Source organism: Panthera uncia, chromosome B1, assembly GCF_023721935.1.
Source record: "Panthera uncia isolate 11264 chromosome B1, Puncia_PCG_1.0, whole genome shotgun sequence".
Lineage (NCBI taxonomy): Eukaryota > Metazoa > Chordata > Mammalia > Carnivora > Felidae > Panthera > Panthera uncia.
In genome coordinates, this window is record NC_064811.1 from 61,768,238 (window position 1) to 61,789,136 (window position 20,899).

At 34.4% G+C, this 20,899-nt stretch overlaps 1 protein-coding gene across 5 annotated transcripts in view; it reads right to left on the minus strand.

Annotated features, from left to right (window-relative positions):
• Nucleotides 1-20,899, minus strand: part of CNOT6L (CCR4-NOT transcription complex subunit 6 like) — a 182,774-nt gene that overhangs the window by 63,818 nt on the left and 98,057 nt on the right. For 3 of the 5 annotated variants that reach the window (XM_049632095.1, XM_049632092.1, XM_049632094.1), the window contains exons 9-12: nt 18,453-18,604; nt 14,201-14,428; nt 11,834-12,036; nt 3,170-6,829 (exon numbers count right to left, since the gene is read on the minus strand). In XM_049632095.1, the coding sequence (XP_049488052.1) occupies nt 6,617-6,829; nt 11,834-12,036; nt 14,201-14,428; nt 18,453-18,604 (796 nt within the window). In that variant the 3' untranslated portion in view covers nt 3,170-6,616. Of the gene's footprint in view, nt 1-3,169; nt 6,830-11,833; nt 12,037-14,200; nt 14,429-18,452; nt 18,605-20,899 lie in introns of those variants that run through there. The other 2 variants (XR_007458117.1, XM_049632093.1) reach the window with 1 other exon arrangement.

Below are 20,899 nucleotides of genomic sequence, written 5' to 3' on the forward strand. Positions count from 1 at the left end.
AAAAAAAAAAAAAAAAAAAAAAGAAAGAAAGAAAAGAAAAGAAAAAAAAGAAAAAAGAAAAGAAAAAAGAAAGATCTTAGATTTTAAACTGATTATTGGAACACAGTAACAAATTGATTTAGTGCTTGGCGTTTTCTTAGGACAAAAGCAAAGTAAATATACAACCTAGAACAGGAGAATTTGTTTTGGGACATCAATAGAAACTACTATGTATTCAGGGGAAAAATTACCAAAATATCTTGCTCAGTTTTAAACTCAAGTGCTTTTCTTTCCAACCATTAAATTTGCTACAAAAACACTTTATAGGCCACATAATTACTCAAATTTATGCAAAATAATAAATTAGCTTAATGCCAAATAATGAGAATAAATGAATCCTTCCCTATTCAAACGGTAAATTGAGTTGAAGAGTAGATCGTCTCGTGGACAACTAGTTGGCACTTGTTTTATGGTTGAAAGAAATCACAAAAGAAGATATAAGTTAACCTATAGTGAATATGACCAACACCCTGGCCTTTCCGAAAGAGAAGGTACAAACATGCTTTCTCTTTACAAAAAAAAAAAAAATCTCCCTCCATACCACCCCATCCAGAGGTAAAAAAGCCAAATTTGAAACGTTCATCCTCCTCAAAATATTCCAAGTACTCCAATGAACTCTATTCCTCAACTTCTCCTAGATGAAAGAATTGCTTGCATTTGGACAACTGTACAAATGCCCATAGTGCACTTCTCAGTGCTGCTGGTGTTTAAGAAATTTGCCACTCACAACACTGAACAATTCCAGATCCAGTGTGCAGTAATACAGCCATCCAAACTCCTCCCCCCCAAAAAAAGTTGGCAGAGCACCGCTCAGGAATTTCATAGGTAAGGGAATATATTTTTAGCAAGTTAAGCACAGAGAAAGAACAGTACAGCTTCTTAATACATACACACCCAGACTACTGCATCACTTATTGTATCAACACTGAAACAAGTAGCAGGAAACTAAGCCTGTTAAGAAGCAAAGCCATTGTTTGACACATCAACGCTGAGCCAATTGTGTGAGTTTTAAGATAACTAATTCAACAAATGTGGTACATATAACCACTGATAGTTTGAAAGGAAATACAGTCATAGGTCAGTAACTAGAAATTAACACAAAACTGAAATGAGCAAGAAAGGACCACTTCTAAAAGTTACCATGATTCTTATGCCTTTAGAATTAAAAGTGACACACATACAAGTAGGGAAATTATCTAAATCTGGGGAGATTATAAGAAAAATAACTACTAATAGGTGCCAAACTATGCCTTCTCAAAGTTTCTGAAAGCTGAATGTACCAAGCTACTATGCCAAAAGAGTCATATCACTTGGCATTTACATACCTTTTTCAAAATATGATTTATTTCTGATAACACAATTTCTAATTTCAGTACAATGCTACTGAATTTATAGTAAGTGCCATAAAAAATGAACATTTAATAGGCAGAAATGTCCTTATTTCATATGCTTTGAAAGTAAAATCTATTTTACTTAAAAACATTCCATTACTTCAATGTCATAATATACATCGAATAAAACCTCAATATGCCTGTTTTCCTTTGGTTCCAAGAATAACCCAAACAAACCTACGCCAAAAGAAATTACTAAGTAGGTTAACAAAGCTTGCTTTTCCTAGTATCTCCCTATTTCTTGCCATAGGACTTATGTAATTCAACAGAGAACCTTACATAAAGAAGGTATTTGGTTAAAACAAGAAATATGCATGCTCTCCCTTACCACCTTCCTGAAAAAAACCTTTTTTTCTTTTTGTGGCTTGTATTCAGAACACCCTGCAGTGTAAGTGCTTCCTTTTTTCTTCTTACCCTTAAACTTTAAGGTGACGTTTATACAACAGAGATATCCAAATCGTTCTGTAAAATGAAAGATGCTTTTGGCATCCTGTTCTTAAACAGATTACAACTTTGGTAAATAAGCCAGGTTAAAGGTGTACTAATTTACTTGGACTTGAAATTGATGATCACGATGCCATAAAAAAAATTAAAATCACTCAAAGCAATCGTAACTACAAAAGTTCTCTCAGTCTACAAATTGAAAACTTTATTTGAAGTTCCTGGCTTAGAAAAATACTCTGATTTTCCTAATTTGTCTACCTAGAATTCTCACAGTTCTATAAACATGATACAATTCAGAAGGAAAAGATTAAACAAATCTACATATTAGAAAGTTGATTTTTGTTTAAAGGGGAGGGCAGGTAGGAAAGAGAATACCTTATAAATGTGAGAATTCACATTTCTGTCAAAAAGTATATTTGAATGCTATTTTTAAAACGTGCCATAAAGTCATTGCTTGCTATATAACCATTATTCTATGGCCTGCCAAATGTATCAGAAATTGATTATGTTTTCTGTGGCCAAAGCTACTGATCAGTCAGTGCATTTTACAAAGCTATTAAAATCTCTCAGAATAGAAGACTTAGAAACAAGTAAGTACTGTAAGTACTGGGACACAGCCAATTCGCTAGAAAATCTAGCCCTATATTAGGAATGAAAACAATATGCCTCTGATTCCATCAAAGAACACATTTAACCTATTTTGTCTTGTGCTATTCTACTTCTTGCTATTTGATTTGAAAGTACAGATGGCATTTGTGATTTTTAGAAACTTTTGGGAATACAAATGCAAACTTAATTTTTCACCCACTTAACAATAGATAATTAGAAGATACAATTTTTAAATGGAACATAGTTATGTTTGCCCATGTTCCAGTTTTAATGTGCCACATCCTCAATTCTAATACAACCCACCGTAGAATCAAGTGATATGAGCCTTAGATATCTTTCAACTTTCTCCCATCTCTGTGATTCAATACATAACTGTAACATACCAAATAAGAGGGACAAAGAAGAACGAAGCTTTATACTTCTGCAAACTATAACACTAAAACACAGTGGCTTCTTTAATACATTCACACAGGATGCTTATTAGTAAAATTAAGTATCTGCCTATGAATATTGAAAAGTAATTTGAAAAGAAAGAGCTTGGAACAAGGCAAATGGGAGGGAGGGGGGGGGAAGCTGGTCTCAGAACCCATTGTGCCATTACCTGACTTTAACATGTGATATTCAAACGAACGTTCACACGCCTTACATCAAAGAAATGAAACAAAAATATTCAGCTACGTTGTACAAAATTTTTTTTTACATAAAACATCATAAATCTCGAACAGATTTACTATATCTGAATTCTAAAAAGTTGCCTATAGAATGGTGCTGGGATTCTGTTCTCTGCTTGCTTTTAGGCAGTGCTGTTGCTTAAAAGTTGACACCAGGCACAATATTTTAAAACAAAGTCAACAAGCAAGGAGCAGTAAGTGGATTTGAGCCTTTCTCAGATGTCAGTCCTGAGGATGCTGCAATATTCCCCATCGAAATGTGTAAAGCTATGAGGCGGATACTGATGCCTGAGAGAGTGGGTGACTTGACATGCACTTGTAGGACTGTTGTAATAGCAAACAGTGCAGTTTTCCCTTCCTCAAACACTGTTTCAATAAATTTAAAGAACACTCCAGTTCTTACACAAAGATCAGAAATCATATTTAACAGTTAAAAAAAAAACACAACACATTATCACAACCTAAAAATGCCCAAATTTTCTCTTAACTTCACATAAAATATGCAGCAGCCCCATGGCATAAAGCTTATTAAACTTATTCTGAGAACTAGAAAGTATATAAGCATAAATATTTTACTTTCATTGAATATACACCCTATGTCATTCACCTCTTCCTTTTGGCTTCTCACTGCCAAAGTTCCAAATGGCATGCGTTTTAACAAGACAATACTGAGGAGAGCAGCATTTCTGATCATCTGAATTGGCAGCTCAAAACAGATACCACTCCTTTTACAAAGGGAACAAAGGGTGAAAGTGTGTGAAATCTGGGCAGTGGGCTAAAGGGAAACCGTGCACATGAAATTTGGGTTACCATGCCCCAAGTGTGTGTGCCACCCAAAACATAACACAATTACCTACTTCAACAGAGCTACTACCAACATTTACTAAAACCACATTAAAAATACACAGGATAATGAATGGTTTGAAAGAGTGCATTTGGAAGCAGAGAGAACCCAATTACACACCTTCCTGCAACAGAGTGCCTCGATCATACACAAAATAAACTTAAGCTGTTTACAATGTTTCCCAATTTTTTTTTTATTTTTTCCCTCTACATTTAACTATTAAAAAAGTTTTTTTTTTTATTAATAAATGGGCTCCTCTGTGGTTCATATACAATCATAAGTGAACTTTAAATTCCATTTTATACAAACATCTCAAAAAATATCGGGAGTGAAGTATGGTAGGAAATATTGCTCACATTGCTAATTAACATGCGTATATGAAAGGAGGAAAATGTTTTGTTAGTGCATATACCTCCAGAGCAGAAAATCCACCCAAAACAAAAGATTTAAAATAAAACATACAGTAGCTGATTACAAAAAAAGGTAATGTCCACAAAATTAAGTTTTTCATGCTATTCTACTTTCCAGTACTATGGTTCAGGTAATCAATTTGCATGGCTAGATGTTGAATGTTTGAGGTATATAAGAAGGGACACCTGCACATTGAGGAAAATCTGTCACCTTAAGGGTTGTTTCTTTGTTTCTGTTTGTTTATTCTGGTACTTTACCATTTTTAAAAGAATATTTTATTTACATCAAACTTCACTCAACTACAATTACATTCCAATTATAAAAGATGACAAACAACGCCTCTATCACTAGGCACTTTTAAAAGGGAGTTTAGGCTTTACAGAACCCTTCTGATGCGATCCCATATACGACATTACATCATCCCACCACCCTCGTCCCACTAAAATTACCCTTCAGGGGAAATATTATATAGCCTGATTAATTTACTATGGAAGAAATTAGTATAAAATGACCAAAGGAAATGCATCATTTAAGACTAATAAAACAGCCTACGATGTCAGGTTTGAAAGAGGAGACAAATTGTATATATTTAAAACTAATTAAATAATTTAAATTTGACCTGTACTTTATATATTAGTGAGACACAAATATAGGCTATTTTCTTTTAAAATTTCATTCACATAATGGAAAATTTCTTGTTTATTAAAAATATCACATTTTGAGACTAGAAACAGTAAAGTGCATGAAAAGTTTAAAATATAAATTTCAGAAAACTCTTATAGCAGCAAAAAAGCAGAATAAAGAAAAACTTAAAAACACAGACACAACCTTTTCCTGTTACTGTGCCATAATTAACGTCAAGTAGCCAACCAATTTTTTCCCCCAGAAAACGGTTATTACGTTCACTGCCTCTTGAGTCACAGATTTTCAACTGGCCCCTCCTGGGCAAAAAAAGGATTCCAAAGTTTCTAAAGAGCATCAACAGTTGGGAATAAACCAGTAGCTTCTTAATTCAACCCTGACAGACAACAGAAACAAAGATTAAAAGCATATAATGGCCATTTGGCAACTAGAGTCAGGAAAAATGATCTGAGGTTTTCAACTACTCCCTGTTCTCTCTCCCTCCAAAATCTTTTCCACCTCAAAAAGCCAAAACCAGCAGACACTTGCCCTACTTTGGGGAACACATGAAATATTTGTATCACTTTTCCCTTTTAAAACTTTGATCAGGGTCTTTTCATTCAGCAGTTGTTCTGGTTTTTGTTTGTTTGTTTAACATTTGATTATACCTGCAAAATCGTACAGATCATATAATATCTGTTTCTTTAGCACAACCAGGCAGAAAAAGGTGGATGGGAATAATTAAAAATACTGGACACTAATTTTGTGGGTATCCTAAATGTTAAAAAATTCTATTTTCAAGATGTGTGGCAGTAGAAATTACCCACTGTTCCCCAATAAATAAACTGGAGAGAAAGTCTTAAAATTAATACTTCTAATGTGGTTACAACTAATAGAGGAACAAAATACAGAGTGATTCTTCAAAACAAAACAAAAAAATAACCAGCACTTGCCCAACTGTCATGTACTGTTAAATGCTTGATTTTGAAAGCATATTGTGCAACCACCTTTAATTTCTCAATTTTTCTTATTATGGTTAAAGGCTATATCATCGTTTATGTACAGATCTAGCAAATTTAAGTGCTTTGTTAATGTGCAAAAGACTTGGGGAGTCAAAAACCAGTTTGTTATAATGGAAAACAGAAATCCAAGAAATTTTTCCTGCAAGGCATGCCATCATTCAGTTTAAAATGTTATATTTATAGTTCTTTTTAATTGCCTTTTACAAAAATGGTTGATTTGAAACCATTCAAAAGAAAGTATTTGTTTTGGAAAAACAAATACACTTGTTGGGCCTTGAATTGGTGACTTATTAATTACAAATGCTGACTCTAAGATAATATGAAAAAGGTCCAATTTAAAAACATGTTAAATTAAAAATTTGGAAAGTAATACTTTGGTTCCAGCCCTAGTGCCAAATGATACCAATATGCACAAAAATGTACAAAATCTTAGAGCAAACACATAATGAAAGGAACCTGAAGAAGCAGCTTAAGGATGGCCATACTTCACTCCTACATACTTTGATTTACAACTGTACAGGTCCATAGCAACAGATCCCCCCGTCTTTGCGGGGCAGTACTCCACTACCTCCGATTAGGCAAGTGAACACCATTGACAAGAGGCAGAAGTGGAGGGTGGAGTTCAAGTTGTGTTAACAGTGAGAAGTGGTCTGAAGGGATGTGAGGGTGTGGACACCCAGTGATGTTGTTCTCAACCAGCCATTGAGGATCTAAAGGCCCCAGGACACCAAGCACGTTCATATGAGTCTTGGAATAGAAAATGTAGTCAATCACGCCCTGGAAAGAGATTGGGGATTGAGAAAAAAGAAAAAAATATGCTTAGAAAAAAAAGAGTAACTCAAGATATATAAAAAACAATCCATAATTTGTAAAAGCCAAATACCTGAGTAACTTGTACTTGTAGTACCTGTTGTCTTGACAATGGGGTCATGTAAGACTCAAATCTTCAGTGGGTAGGACATGAAATAAAGACGGCTAAATAGGGAAATACAGGGCTCTACTGGAGTCATAAAGCCTTGCATTTGTGCGTAATTGGTAAGCAAACTGAGAAGCTAAACACACCAAATTATGTCTAGGCATCTTTAAAAATGTCTTGCTTAGGTTAGTGAAATTAAATCCATCAGTATAAACATTATGGGAACTACACTAAATCATTTACAATAAGCTGTTTTAATATAAATGCATAATGAAAAGGTAGGACTCAAATTAATTCTTTTAATGTTAATTGGCATTATTTTCCATTATCTACACATCAAGATACCAAACACACAAAGCCATGGTAAAGCATGTTTTCAGATTTGCCAGTTCTAGTTCAGCTTTCCCAGATATGCTACATACTTACAAAATACTACCTACAGTTAACGTTTCTAATGTGTTCTTTAGAATACTCATTTTCACAACTATAAATATACTGTAAATTTTGGATTCCTTAGCAAAAAATATTCAGCAGGGCCCTATATATTTATATCAGTTTTGTCTCTGAGAACTAGATGATTTGGTTTGTCTGATCATTAAGCTTTAAAACTGAAGTGCTTTTTTTTGCCCCAGGCTGTGGAGACAAGACAGCAAAGTCAAATTTCTTCCTATCCACATCAAGAGAGCCTGAGCCCAAGTATGAAGAAATATTTCCAGATCTAGAAGTATCTACTTACAAATGCTATACATAATGAGTTCCAGCAATATTTTAAATGGTTATCACAGTGAAATGGGCTACTTAAGAAAAAAAAGAAGAAAGAAAAAAAAAAACTTTTGGTGAAAAAAATTTATTATGAAATTTGGAAATAATTACCTCAGGTTGATTTTGACATGACCATGACCAAATTAAGGAGATAGTTCTTTTGAGGAAGAGGGCTTTGCTGAACATTTACAAACCTTAACCTTCCCACAAATTAAGGTACCTACTTGAATCCAAGGATTTTCTGCCATTAACACTCCAAGTCGAATAGTTAAGAAATTATGTGAGTACAAGGTATTATCCTTTCATTTTGGCTAATGCCTAATTTTGCAGTGGCATTTTAGGAAAAAGGTTAACAAGGGTCAGGGTAGATTTACTAGCATTTATGAGACCATCCTTTCCTTCAACTATAAACTAAACAAAACACAAATGAAATATTCTGTCACTTATGTTCCATAAACCTCCCACATCATTTTATTAGAGTGTCATTATGCACATCAGCTGCTAGACTTGCAGAATCCTTTGCAAACATAGGCCCCAAGAAAGATGTTAAACACGCCAGAAAGTCAGATGCATTTAATTGGAGGTATCACTTGTACCTATTTTCTTAGTTTGAAACATCCAGAGCAAAAGCTCTTATCAAAACCCTTATTAGCAAGATCATATCTACAAACTCACCCAAATATTTGTACATATGTATGCACATTTACACATTGTTATATCTATAAAGTAGGTTACTAAACTAATGATTTTTAATCTTTTTTTGACTCAAACTTGTTTTTAAAAAAGGCTACAATGTGGGAAAACAGTCTGTATTAGGAAAAACTATAGTAAGTCTATAAAACTGTATTTGGAAAAAAAGTAAAAATGATGAAAATAATTTATGAGCCAGCATTATGCTAAGTATTGTCTTATAAAAGAGAAAATCGTATATTATAAATTTCATAATGTAACAGAGAAAGACTTCAGACTTACTACTTGACAAAATATGAAAATTGTCCTTCCTCTTTTCATTAACTGGTTCGGGCACACCCTTAGATTGATGGGGAAAGAGCAGCAGCAGTAGAAAGTCTGAATTAAGCTGTTAATTCAATGAATCTGGTGTTATGGTCTGAATGTTTCTGTTCCCCCCAAATTCACAAAAATCCTAACTCCTAATGTGATGGCAGTAAGAGGTACAAACTTTAGGGAGGTAATTAGGTCATGAAGGTGGTACTCTCATGAATGGGATTAGTTGCTCTATAAAAAGAGACCCCAGAGAGAGCTCTTTCAGCCTCTCTGTCACGTGAGGATATAAGAAAACAGCTGTCTGCAACCTGGAAGAGGGCCCTCATCCGAACCCAACCATGCCAGTACCCTGATCTTATACGTCCAGTCTAAGTCACACAGTCTGTGGTGCGTATTGTTAGCTATCACTAAGACACCTGTTCTACAAGTAATTTTCGTAACTGCTTACTCACCCTTTTTTTTTTTCCAAGTAAGTTCTAGATTAAATGAATCTGAGTTCTAAATATCACTTTTCTACATTTCTAACCTCATCAAGGACCAAGAAAGTAAACAAATGCTAAGCCAAGTAAAAAAAATAATGGTAATAACAACAATCCACTGATGGGATGACAGAATATTATATTTGGATCTGTATGTAATACTAATTACATAACATTTTTATATTTGATATTACCTATTTTTACTGACTGCCTTTAATACTGGGATGGTATAAAATGCTTTGTATAAAATTGAAACATTCATTGTTACTTGGATAAAAGCTTCATTCTCTGTTAGGAATGCCCTTACAGTTTGTTCTCTGGTCATCCTATCCCACCCCATCATCCCATCCATTGATCTAGCCAACCAGCCAGAATATTTATCTTCCCATACATGCCTGTCTCTCAGAGATTTATAACTGTCCTTCCATCTCATCCTATCCTACATATTCAAACATCAAACACTCTGGGTAATGTACCTTTGGTTCTTTACCTGTACGTCTTTGGACAGTGCAAATGGTTCAATAAGATTTTTTTTTTTAATTTTTTTTTAACGTTTATTTATTTTTGAGACAGAGAGAGACAGAGCATGAATGGGGGAGGGTCAGAGAGAGAGGGAGACACAGAATCTGAAACAGGCTCTAGGCTCTGCGCAGTCAGCACAGAGCCCAATGCGGGCTCAAACTCATGGACCGCGAGATCGTGACCTGAGCTGAAGTTGGACGCTTAACCAACTGAGCCACCCAGGTGTCCCAATAAGATTTTTGATACAATTATTAAAAACATAAAATCTTTTGAAGAAATATCAACAAAGGATTTTAAAACAATTCAGAAGATTAAGAAAGATGGCTTAGTTTAATAACCCAAATTTTCACTTTGTGGACAAGGAAAAAATAACTTCTATCAAAGCCTAGATGACTTAGAAATGATTTGGTCTTTTTAACCACACACTTGCCAAAACAAGTTGTAGAATTATTAAACACTTATTTTAGGGAACTTTAATTTAGGTTTTCTGGCTTGTGCTGGCAGAGATGTATCATATATCAATACAGTCAAAAAGATGACAATTAACTTATAACAAACTGTGTATCATTAAGTCTAGAGGTTTCCTTTAAGCTTATGGAAGACCAGCGGTGTGCTATAGTAGGCTAGTTCCCGCTTTCTTATTGCTTCATCTCAACTCTGAATTCAACTGTATTATTTGGGAGCTTGAAATCTACCATAGTGGGAATACTTACACCACAGAAATCAACAAACACCACAAGTTAGGGCTTCTAATTCGCAGAAATCTGGTTATTAAATATCTACCAGCACATTACTGCATATGAGTGATTTGAACAAAAGCAACTATCGCTAGAGATAGTATTATCTGCTCTAACATAAAAAATACTAAAATTAGATTCAATTTCTTCTAAGCAATTTTTTCTCCACTTCATGATTACAAAAGCTGACTAATACCATCAGCGCACAAATTTCCTTTCTTCTTCCTACTATTTGTTCCTTAGAAAGGGGCTAACAAGCACTGAAAATATAAAAAAAAAGTTATTGGAGGTGTGAAGAGCCCATTTTGAAAATTTCCTTTGGTATTTTTATTATATTCCCTCTAGGCTTCTTACATCAAACGACTTTCTAAAATCTGCATTTTTTTCAGGATAGTATAAGATTTTGGTATAGATGGCCTGAAATGCCAGAAAGTCAAACAATAAAACAGCTACAGGCAGAGTGATCAGATAAATTGGCAAAGGGAAAGTAAACCTGACTACAGAAAACCACTACAATCAATCGTTTTCTAAAGAACAATTTGTCTTGTACAATGGGCCCTCTAAATTTTTTTTTTTCTTATTCTGCAAAGGTATCTTTCTTTTGTTCTCCTGCCTGGGAATGTAATAGTTTGACTACATGGATATATATCAGACCCTAAGTACAACCCTCTGTAACCTCATCTTCCAAAGAAACTTGGAAAATTTAAAGGTAACCAAGACATCAAAGGAATGTACTAAGAAATTTCTAAGAGAATATTATATATTCATTCAAGATGAACTTAACTAATCAGGATGCTTAACATTTAGATTCTTACTGAAATTTAAGGATGGTATAGACAGGTGAAGATTAACGATATTAAAAAATATAATGTGCTTTGGGGCGCCTGAGTGTCTCAGTCGGTTAAGCATCTGACTTCAGCTCAGAGGTCATGACCTCATGGTCCATGAGTTCAAGCACATCTGGCTCTGTGCTGACAGCTCAGAGCCTGGAGCCTGCTTCGGATTCTGTGTCTCCGTCTCTCTCTGCCCCTCCCCTGCTCTCAAACAAACATAAAAAAAAATTTTTTTTAAACAAAGTGCTTTTAACGGTGCCTGGCACAAAGTGAGCATTTTGGAAGTTTTTGCTATTTATCAATATTACTTGAAATTTGAAAAAATCAGGGTTCAAAAAATTCTCAAGTCAGCAATAACAAAAAAGAAAAATAACAAACCTCCTTACATTTAGGGACAAAGTTAGCCAAGACAGAGAATATAAAAACTCCTGAATATTATACAATTAGGCATATAATAATATAGACCTTCCTTGCCCTATGTTTGTATTTGAAATAATTTCTATACCAGCTCAGAGGCGGTCACTCACTTTGAAATCAAAGGTGTAATTGGTGTAAGGCATCAAGTTATTTTCATAGGCGCTCTTCAGTTGGAAGCCATGTGTGATTCTCCCTTCTGAGCTTCCATTCTTTCCATTGCAGCTGAAGTTCATAAGACACTCATTGTACCTTAGTTCCTTGAAGTCTTTATGGTTGTCAGCTACTCCTCCATTGCTTAAATATTCCACAACACCTACCAGAATAAAGAAGGAAGAAATACTATCATTTAGCATTTAGACGTTATGTAAGACTTTGTGACCAAAATTTTGTGGTCAGGTGGATGTACCAGGTTCAGAGTGGTATTATTAGGTTGACCCATATGCAACTGCCTTTTTGTGACAGTTCAAAACAAAACAAAACAAAACAAAACAAGAAACAATAAAATAAACAAACACCAACAATTTCTTATGGTTAAATCAAACTGAAGGGTATTTGCCTACTTCAGAGCAAAGCATCAGGGTCACCCAGTAACATCTTCAGTTTTCTTAATGGTACTTCAAGCTAAAGATGATTCCTGGGCCCAAGGTGGCATTCACTAAGAAGGTTTTGATTCTGAAGGCTTTTAGAATATTATCCTAAATCACTACTTCTTTAGTATTTAATTGTTCCATGCAATCAACTTTCGGAGTATGTAAAATATAGCATACATAATAAAAAATCATTTATAACAAAAATAGATCTTGCATCTTCAACATTTCAATATTTATAGTTTCAGCTATGAAATATTCTTTATTTTGAGCTACAGGGAGTTCTTTCAGTCTGATACTATAAAGAACATCATATACTCCAGATATACTACTTGGTCAAAAATATTAGATGTGTCTAAAAAGCTAAAGAGAGTAGAAGCATTCAAAAATACATTGCTTCCATTTAATAAGTAAAATGAAAAATATATCACAACCCTAATGATGATGATCAGTGAACACGGTCAGCCATCTCTTTCTATTTGTGATCAGGAATGATAACAACATATAATGAATAAATGATGAAACACAGTATCAGTACTGTGAAGAAGTGAAAAGGAGTGATCATTTATCTAGGATTTATTACACGCCAGGCACTGCTTTATACACTTAAACCTCACAAGCAGCTTTATGCGGTGGATAAAATTATTACCCTCTTATTTAAAAATAAAGAACTTGGTCATAGATTGCACTTCTAAGTGGTAGAACCGAATCCAACTCTGACAGTCTGGCTCCAGAATCAGCTCATCGTGCTGTGCTTTCAAATGACAGCTCACTGGCTTAACTGAGATGGGAGAAACTTATACTTGAGAGCATTTCAACTCAAAAAAACAGAACTTAGAAAAGAAGGCATGGTTAAGGTGTCAATTGGGTTAGGGGCTAAAGACAAACATTTGTAAGAGGATGATTTCAGCATTTATTTACTAAGGAAAAAAGTAAATATTTTCTAGATTTGTGACTTTTATGAATTTCCAATTGCAAGCATTTGGGTTATTTCACATTTATTGTTGAGGGATTATCTAAACAATTTAAAATAGCTTACTGAAAATGTACAAAATTTAGAATATGCTTCAGTAATAGCAAAATAGTAATAACTGAACATTTCACACTTGAACTTGAATATCTAAAATGCAGAACTAGTTTTTTGCAAAGATCTAAAATTAGTTAGGACATAAAGTAGTTTAGTGGAGCTCAAGAAGTAATGTCAAATCCCAGGAGAATGTTGGTCAGTCTTCTGCACCTATTATCAGCATTCATATATCACTTAACGAATTCACTAAAATGTGGCCAACCTTACTAAACTTAGATAGCTCCTGCTGCTAAATATTTCCTGGTTGCCTCTTCCCCATTACACTCTGTGCTCCAGGAGGCTGATTTTTACTTGCAACAACTACAAACCCCCTCCAACTCTAGCTTCTAGCTGCATTTGGTCAATGGGCAGCACTGGCAGGAGAGTAGAGTGAGGTAGGGATATATATTTCCCCCTGACTCATTTTCTGTTGATGCCAGAGATTGACAGCATCAGTTATAATTTAAAGCCATTGCTCCTACTACATAACCCTCTCCTTAGAACTACATTTTCCAAGTTGTGACAGCAGTTCCTACCACTTTCCAAACCTTTAGGTGAAGGTGTGGTAAAGGGCCTCAAATTCCCCAAGTGGTAGAGTACTGCATCGCCCATGGTTTTGTGTCCCTTAACCTTGTACACATCTTTAGAAATAGCTTCTTTACTAAACTCTCAATTAACCCCATGCCCTATCTTCCCAGGAATCTTATTAATACACTCTCTAATTTAGCAGAGAAATTCTCCACTCAAAAGTTGGGAGGTGGCTGGTCCTCCAAAGAGAAGTTAGAGTAAAACTGAAAGCAATGAGGAAATGATGTTATAAATACCTGAATCTGGCAATGAGTTAAGATCTGCACATAGCACCAGCGGGATGGAATTAGGATCTGCAGTTGGGCTGCCAGGCCTACTAGAGGCTTTCTCCAGAATGTTTTTAACCTCTGAGACAAACATCATGGTCTGGATAAGTTTCACATCAGAATACTCTGGGTCCCAATGCATGTGGGCATTTGCCACTATAAGCAGCTGTTTGTCTGCAGCATGAATAGGCTTCATACCTAAATTTAAACATTAGAAAAAGGAGAAGATTGTTTTATGTATCAAAAGAGCAGCATCTTAAGGTTTTCTCCCTCAAATCCACAGCCTCTTCCTTATTTTTTTCCCCATTAATGTATATCTTCCCCTTTATCTCAAAATGTAGTTTTTAGAAGCTGATGTGCTAAGATTCTGGTAATCCCTACATAGGAATTACTCCTCTAGATCAGGGTAGGCAAACTGCAGCCATGGGCTAAATCTGGCCCACCACCTGTTTTTATACAGCCTGTATGAGCTAAGCCTGGTTTTACATTTTTAAAAATTTCTACAAAAATTTCTTGGAAAGACTGTGACAGAGACTACATGTAGTCCAAATATTAATTATCTGGCCCTTTACAGAAAAGGTTTGCCAACTTCTGCTCTATATGCCCAAGTTAAGAATTGTATCATGATATAATCAATATTTGATTCTAGTACTTCATTTGATGAGTTCTTGCTGTAAAGAAGTACTTTAAATATCTCTGTCATTTAAAGATCACAATTACCTAATGAGGCAGCTTTTCAGTTATTTGAATGACCTAAACCTTAAATTTAAATTCTTCCCACTGCCCAGTACTCATTCACCATGCATTCCCTGAGCACATGAGTGATAGGTCATAAGAAAAGGCAGTAACACCATATATATATACATATATATATAAATCATACAAATTACGTAAGGAAGGAAGTTTCCTACCAAAACAAATTCATATCACACACCCAAATAAAGTAATTTTAAAAAGGAGACTTAGAGAGTAATGTGCTTTCAAAATCTGGACACTTGGGTTTTCGACTTGGGTTTTTTTTTTTTACTATTTTTTTACTATTTTTTTACTATTTACTTTGGTGTTGGGCCAGTCACATAACTTTTTTGGTACTCACTTTGGAAAGTGAGATATTCAACCAGAAAACTTTAAGGTTCTTCCCCACCACCTAAAATTTTTTAAATGTTGTCAAAGCATTAGCTTTTGAAATGGGAGACAAGATAGATAATACATTAAAAATTGTGAAAATTAAACTCAGTTAACATTCATAAACAACAGTTAATAAAGACATCCATAAGATATTTAAAACACAAAGCTCACTTTGTGTGACATGATGCATTTAAATATAACTATACACATACAGTCTCTATGTAGTAATGAGTAAAGAAATTAACAAGAGAGTATGAATGAGATATGGAACTTTTCACTTTTTACTTTATACATTTTTATACTAATGTAATATTAGTCAACATGCAAAATTAATTTTTCTATTAAAATTTCTATATTACTACCCTATGATACAGCAGTTGCACTACTCAGCCATCAAAAAAGAATGAAATCTTGCCATCTGAAATGACGGATGGAACTAGAGAGTATTATGCTAAGTGAAATAAGTCAATCAGAGAAAGACAAACACCAAATTTAAGAAACCAAAGAGATGAATACAGGCGGGGGCCGGGGGGGCAAACCATAAAAAAGACTCTTAAATAAAGAGAACAACCTGAGGATTGCTAGAAGGGAGATGGGGGGATAGGTTAAATGGGCAATGGGTATTAAGGAGGGCGATTATTGTGATGAGAAGTAGGTGTTATATGTAAGTGCTGAACCATTTAATTCTATACCTGAAACTAACATTACACTGTATGTTAACTAACTGGAATTTAAATAAAAACTTGAAACTACGAAAAAAAATTCTATACAAATGTCTCTTAAATTTTTCTATTGAAACTATAAACTCTGCAGAAAAAGACCTAACTTTCTAGTCTACTATTTTGATAGTTTCCTTTCACCTTATACCAAGGTATAATTATCTTCAATGTTGAGTAATAAGTAACTGAAGTGTCTGTTATATGTGGCAGAAGGAGTCATTTTTTAAAATTTGAGGGCACCCTGGGTGGCTCAGTCAGTTGGCTCAGGTCATGATTTTGGGGGGGCGGTTCATGAGTTGCAGCCCCACATCAGGCTCTGTGCTGACAGCTCAGAGCCTGGAGCCTGCTTCACATTCTGTGTCTCCCTCTCTCCCTCTCTCTGCCCCTCCCCTGCTTGTGCTCTCTCTCTCTCTCAAAAGTGAATTAACATTAAAAATTAAAAAAAAAATTATTGAGGTACAATTGACATTTTGGTTTTGTTTTCTCTGCTCATTTGTTTTGTTCTTTAAATTCCATAGATAAGTGAGACTGTACAATATTTCTTTCTCTGACTTATTCCATTTAAAATAATGCCCTCAAGGTCAACTCATCATTACAAATGGCAGATATTCTTTTTATAGCTGAATAGTATTTCATTGTGCATATATACTACCTTTTCTGTATCCATTCATCTGTTTATGGACATTTAGGTTGCTTCCATGTCATGGCTATTGTAAATAATGCTGCAATACACATGAAGGTTCATATATCTTGTCAAGTTAGTATTTTCATTTTCTTTGGATAAATATCCAGAAGTGGAATTGCTGAATCATATGGTAGTTCTGTTTTTAATTTTTGTGGAACCTCCATATTGTTTTCTATAGTAGTTGCACCAGTTTATATTCCCACCAATGGTGCACAAGGGTTCTCTTTTCTCCACATCCTCAACAAGACCTGTTATTTCTTGTCATTTTGATAATAGACACACTAACTACTATAACTATCTCATTGTGGTTTTGATTTCCATTTCCCTCATTATTAGTGATGGTGAATATCTTTTCATATGCCTGATGGCCATCTCTGCCTTTGAAAAAATGTCTATTCAGACCCTCTGCCTATATTTTAACCTGATTGTTTTTTGTTTTTTGTTTTGCTACTAAGCTTTATGAGATATTTATATATTTTGGAGAGTAACCCCTTATCAGACACATGATTTACAAACATAGAAACAGTCATTTTTAATGCAATTTGATCATAATATAAAAATTTGTGACCAAAATTCTCTAAGCTCCATTCTTTCCTGTAAGTTTTATAGTGTCACTTCTGGCTGTAGACTAAATGTTCACTATATTAAAAATTAAAAACTATTAAAAACAAAGGGGCCATGAACACCTTCTATAATATTAAATTCCTCTCATAGGACTATGAGACATATTTCAAAATGTGAAAAGTGTCTACGGTATAATTTATAATTACTCTTCTGAAAAGTAAAAGGAGAATAAAACTCCAAAGAAACTCAATTTTCACATTACCAGACAAAGAGGTACCAAACTTTTGAAAGAATGGGACTGGAAAGGACATAAAAGTAGGTAAAAATGGAAAGGCTAAAAAAAAGAAGAAAAAAATTTTAATTCTGTATCAAAGATTGTATGATGAGGGATAAACTGAAGAACAGAGAGAAAAGGAGGTCTGACAAGCATGGTCTGAATAATACAAATCAATACCCAAAGCAAACATCTTTTCTTCTATAGTAAGTACATAAAAAAGTTTAAAAATAAAGCCCTAATGTGGTCTTACATCTTTTCTGTGCTCTTGCCTAAAATATAATAGTTAAGTAAACAATGAAATGCTCAAAGGCAGGCAGCAGAAAGGGGGGAAAAAGGTTTGGATATGCAAAGTACATATTGAGTTTCTGACTTTGAAGGAAGCTATAAATAATCTAAAATGTAAAAGATAAGTACCAGGTAGATAAAAGATCCTGCTTTTACCCTGACAATGACTGAGATGTAACAAAGAAATTAGAGAAAACTTGCCAAGTGCTTAACCTTAAAGACAAAAGATTTCACACTCAAGAAGCTAAAAATACGGCGAAAAACAGAACCAACTCATCATAATTTCCAAATTCAGCCTAACTAAAGCATTTCCTACTTCAAATAACCTTTTGGAATTAATTGCAATATTAAAGACTTTCCTTTTTAGAAATTACCTATTAAGTAATATCTCTAGAAATATACGATGGTTTACATAATAGTGTTATTTTCCCGCCCATCTCCCTTAACTTTCCTTAAAGACAAGAAAATAACTGTGCAATAAATAAAGAGTCTGTGCACTTGTTTAAGATGGGAAAGCATGGAATGGTATTTATTTTTAGTAAGAACGTTTTAAACTGCACTCACCTGTTCCAAATAGTTCTTTGTGGACCTCTAATACCACAGCGACACCAATATTATCTTTTGTCATCACTCTGTTCAGCATAGCTTCGGATCCATCTGAATTAGCCATTGCCACTTGGTTAAATTCCACTGTATGCTTCTGCACCAAAGTAAATCTAAAAGGCACAACACATTATTATTATGATATTAGATACTTGGACTATCATACTAAAAGGCATTAAATGAGGGAGCACAAGACACAGATACAATTTACTGTCTCCCTAGTCATCTTCCATCTGCAAAGGGCCATGCAATCAGCTCTGGCCTGTGAAACATAAGAAGTCAGATTAAGAACTTTCTTAGAAGTGCCATGTAGCAAAGAAGGCATAATATATATATATATTAAGGAGAAAGAACAGAGTAAAATCTACGTACCCTGTTTGCAGTTTTATTCTTACCACATCAAGAGATTTGTCAAGAAAATGCAGGGTCACACCCTTATCTCAACTAAGGAGAAGCCAACTTTACTATCTCGCCTTTTCCAGAAAGCTGGAGTTACATTATGTAAGGGTTCAGGGTTAACAGCTTCTATAAGGCAGAAAATGGCTCCCTCTGGGACTACAGTTTCTGCAGTAATAGTATTTTCTTTCTTTACTTACAAATTAAGTATTGTAGACTTATAGTATTTAATAGAATTGAGTCTAGCACTGAAATTTAATAGCAGTATGATTTTGGGTCAAGCCATTTAAACTCTTTAAGCCTAGTTTTATCAGTTTTGTAAAATATCTTATAAATGGCCAAAACCTACTAAATATATTACTTTTTGCTAAGTATTACATGGAGTAGACACCTCTGTCCTTTTAACAGGCCTACACTACCCCATTTTCCTCCTAGCTTTGAAACAGAAATATGCAATTATCTCTTTAAAAATATTGACTAAAGTCTTACTATGCTGCAGGACACTGTGCTAGACAAACGATACTCCACTCCCTGCTCCAATTCTGGGAGAGGTCTCACGCATGGAGAAGAATAAAAAGTCAGATCATATTTATTTTCTAACCCAGAGTGATAGAAGGGAGCATAGTTTTCATTCTCTACTTTAAGGAGGTGATCTTTTCCTAAAACATGAAGGAAGAAATAATGGAAGGCTATGAAATGATGTTAGAGAGGAAAGGGAATAATGGAAGGTTCTAAGCAAGGACATATTACTTAATTTATATGTTTTAAGATCATTCCAGATGCTTAGTAGAGAATGGACTACAGGAGCTAAAGTGGGAATTATGAGACCAAACAAAGTTTTTGAGGTTGTATAAATGACAGGTGATGGTGGCTTGGACTAAGGCAAGAGAAATAAAGAGAAGATTCAAAATATGTTCCATAGGTAGACTTGACCATCCTCCATATCAGACTTTTTCAAACAATTTCTGGCAATATTCCCATAGATAAAACAAATTAAAGTAGTATTGTGTTTGAATAAATCAATCACTGAAAACAATGAATCTGTTCTGACAAATAAAAAAATTTTAAATCAGAGGGTACTGATGATTATAGTCTTGTATAAGTCTCTGTATCCAACTTATTTCTGTATTTTGTTTTGGTTGCAGAGTATTAAGAAACATCCTGATTCACGGAGACACACAGATATAAGTGGTAAATAACTGACCTTGAACTCAGAAAACCTAAGCAAGCAGGTGAAAATTTGATTCAGGTCTGCACCAAAACAAGTCTATCAAGCAGCATATCCAAAACATGTTATTAATTTGCAAAGTGTTAAAATTTGATATTTGAAATATTTGGGTGAATATGTTATTTTTAAATTAAGTTTAATTATTTGTACTAAGTTTTTGAAGTACCTTCTAAATATTTACAGAACTCTTGAGATTTATTTATAGGAATCCAAGGCTCTGTAGGAAAGTGTGAAAATCCTGTTTTAACAGTAATATTTTTAGTGCTGGAATACTTTAATTCTACTGAAGTCAGGTCCTTGTGAGAGAGGGAGGGTATGCAACAATTAGAAATGCCCTCATCAACTAAAATTTGTTTCCCTCTATCTTTCACCCAATAAAGCTCGATCTAGATATGTTCTTTAAAAGAATATAGATTAAAACCTAGAATCTCTTCTACTTGACACTACTTTAAATATCACACCATTACGTCTTTTCTAATAAAAGAAATGGCCAACTCCTTATATGACATATGGTGTGAGATGGCTGTTCACCTGAACAACTCAATGAACTAGTGCCTTCTTCATTTGCGATTGTTATTTTTGTTAATAAAGACAGAAACTGCACTTTGGGGAGAGCCATATTAATTATAAGCCAAATAAGAACTAATTTTGGTCTTTTCTGCTCTTAAACCAGGTCTCTTCAGTCCTGCATTTTATAGGTGCTTAAAAACAAATGGGAAAACGTTACTTTATTATGTTACATATGTTTATTGTACAGATTTGGGAGCAAGAAAAAATATAAAGA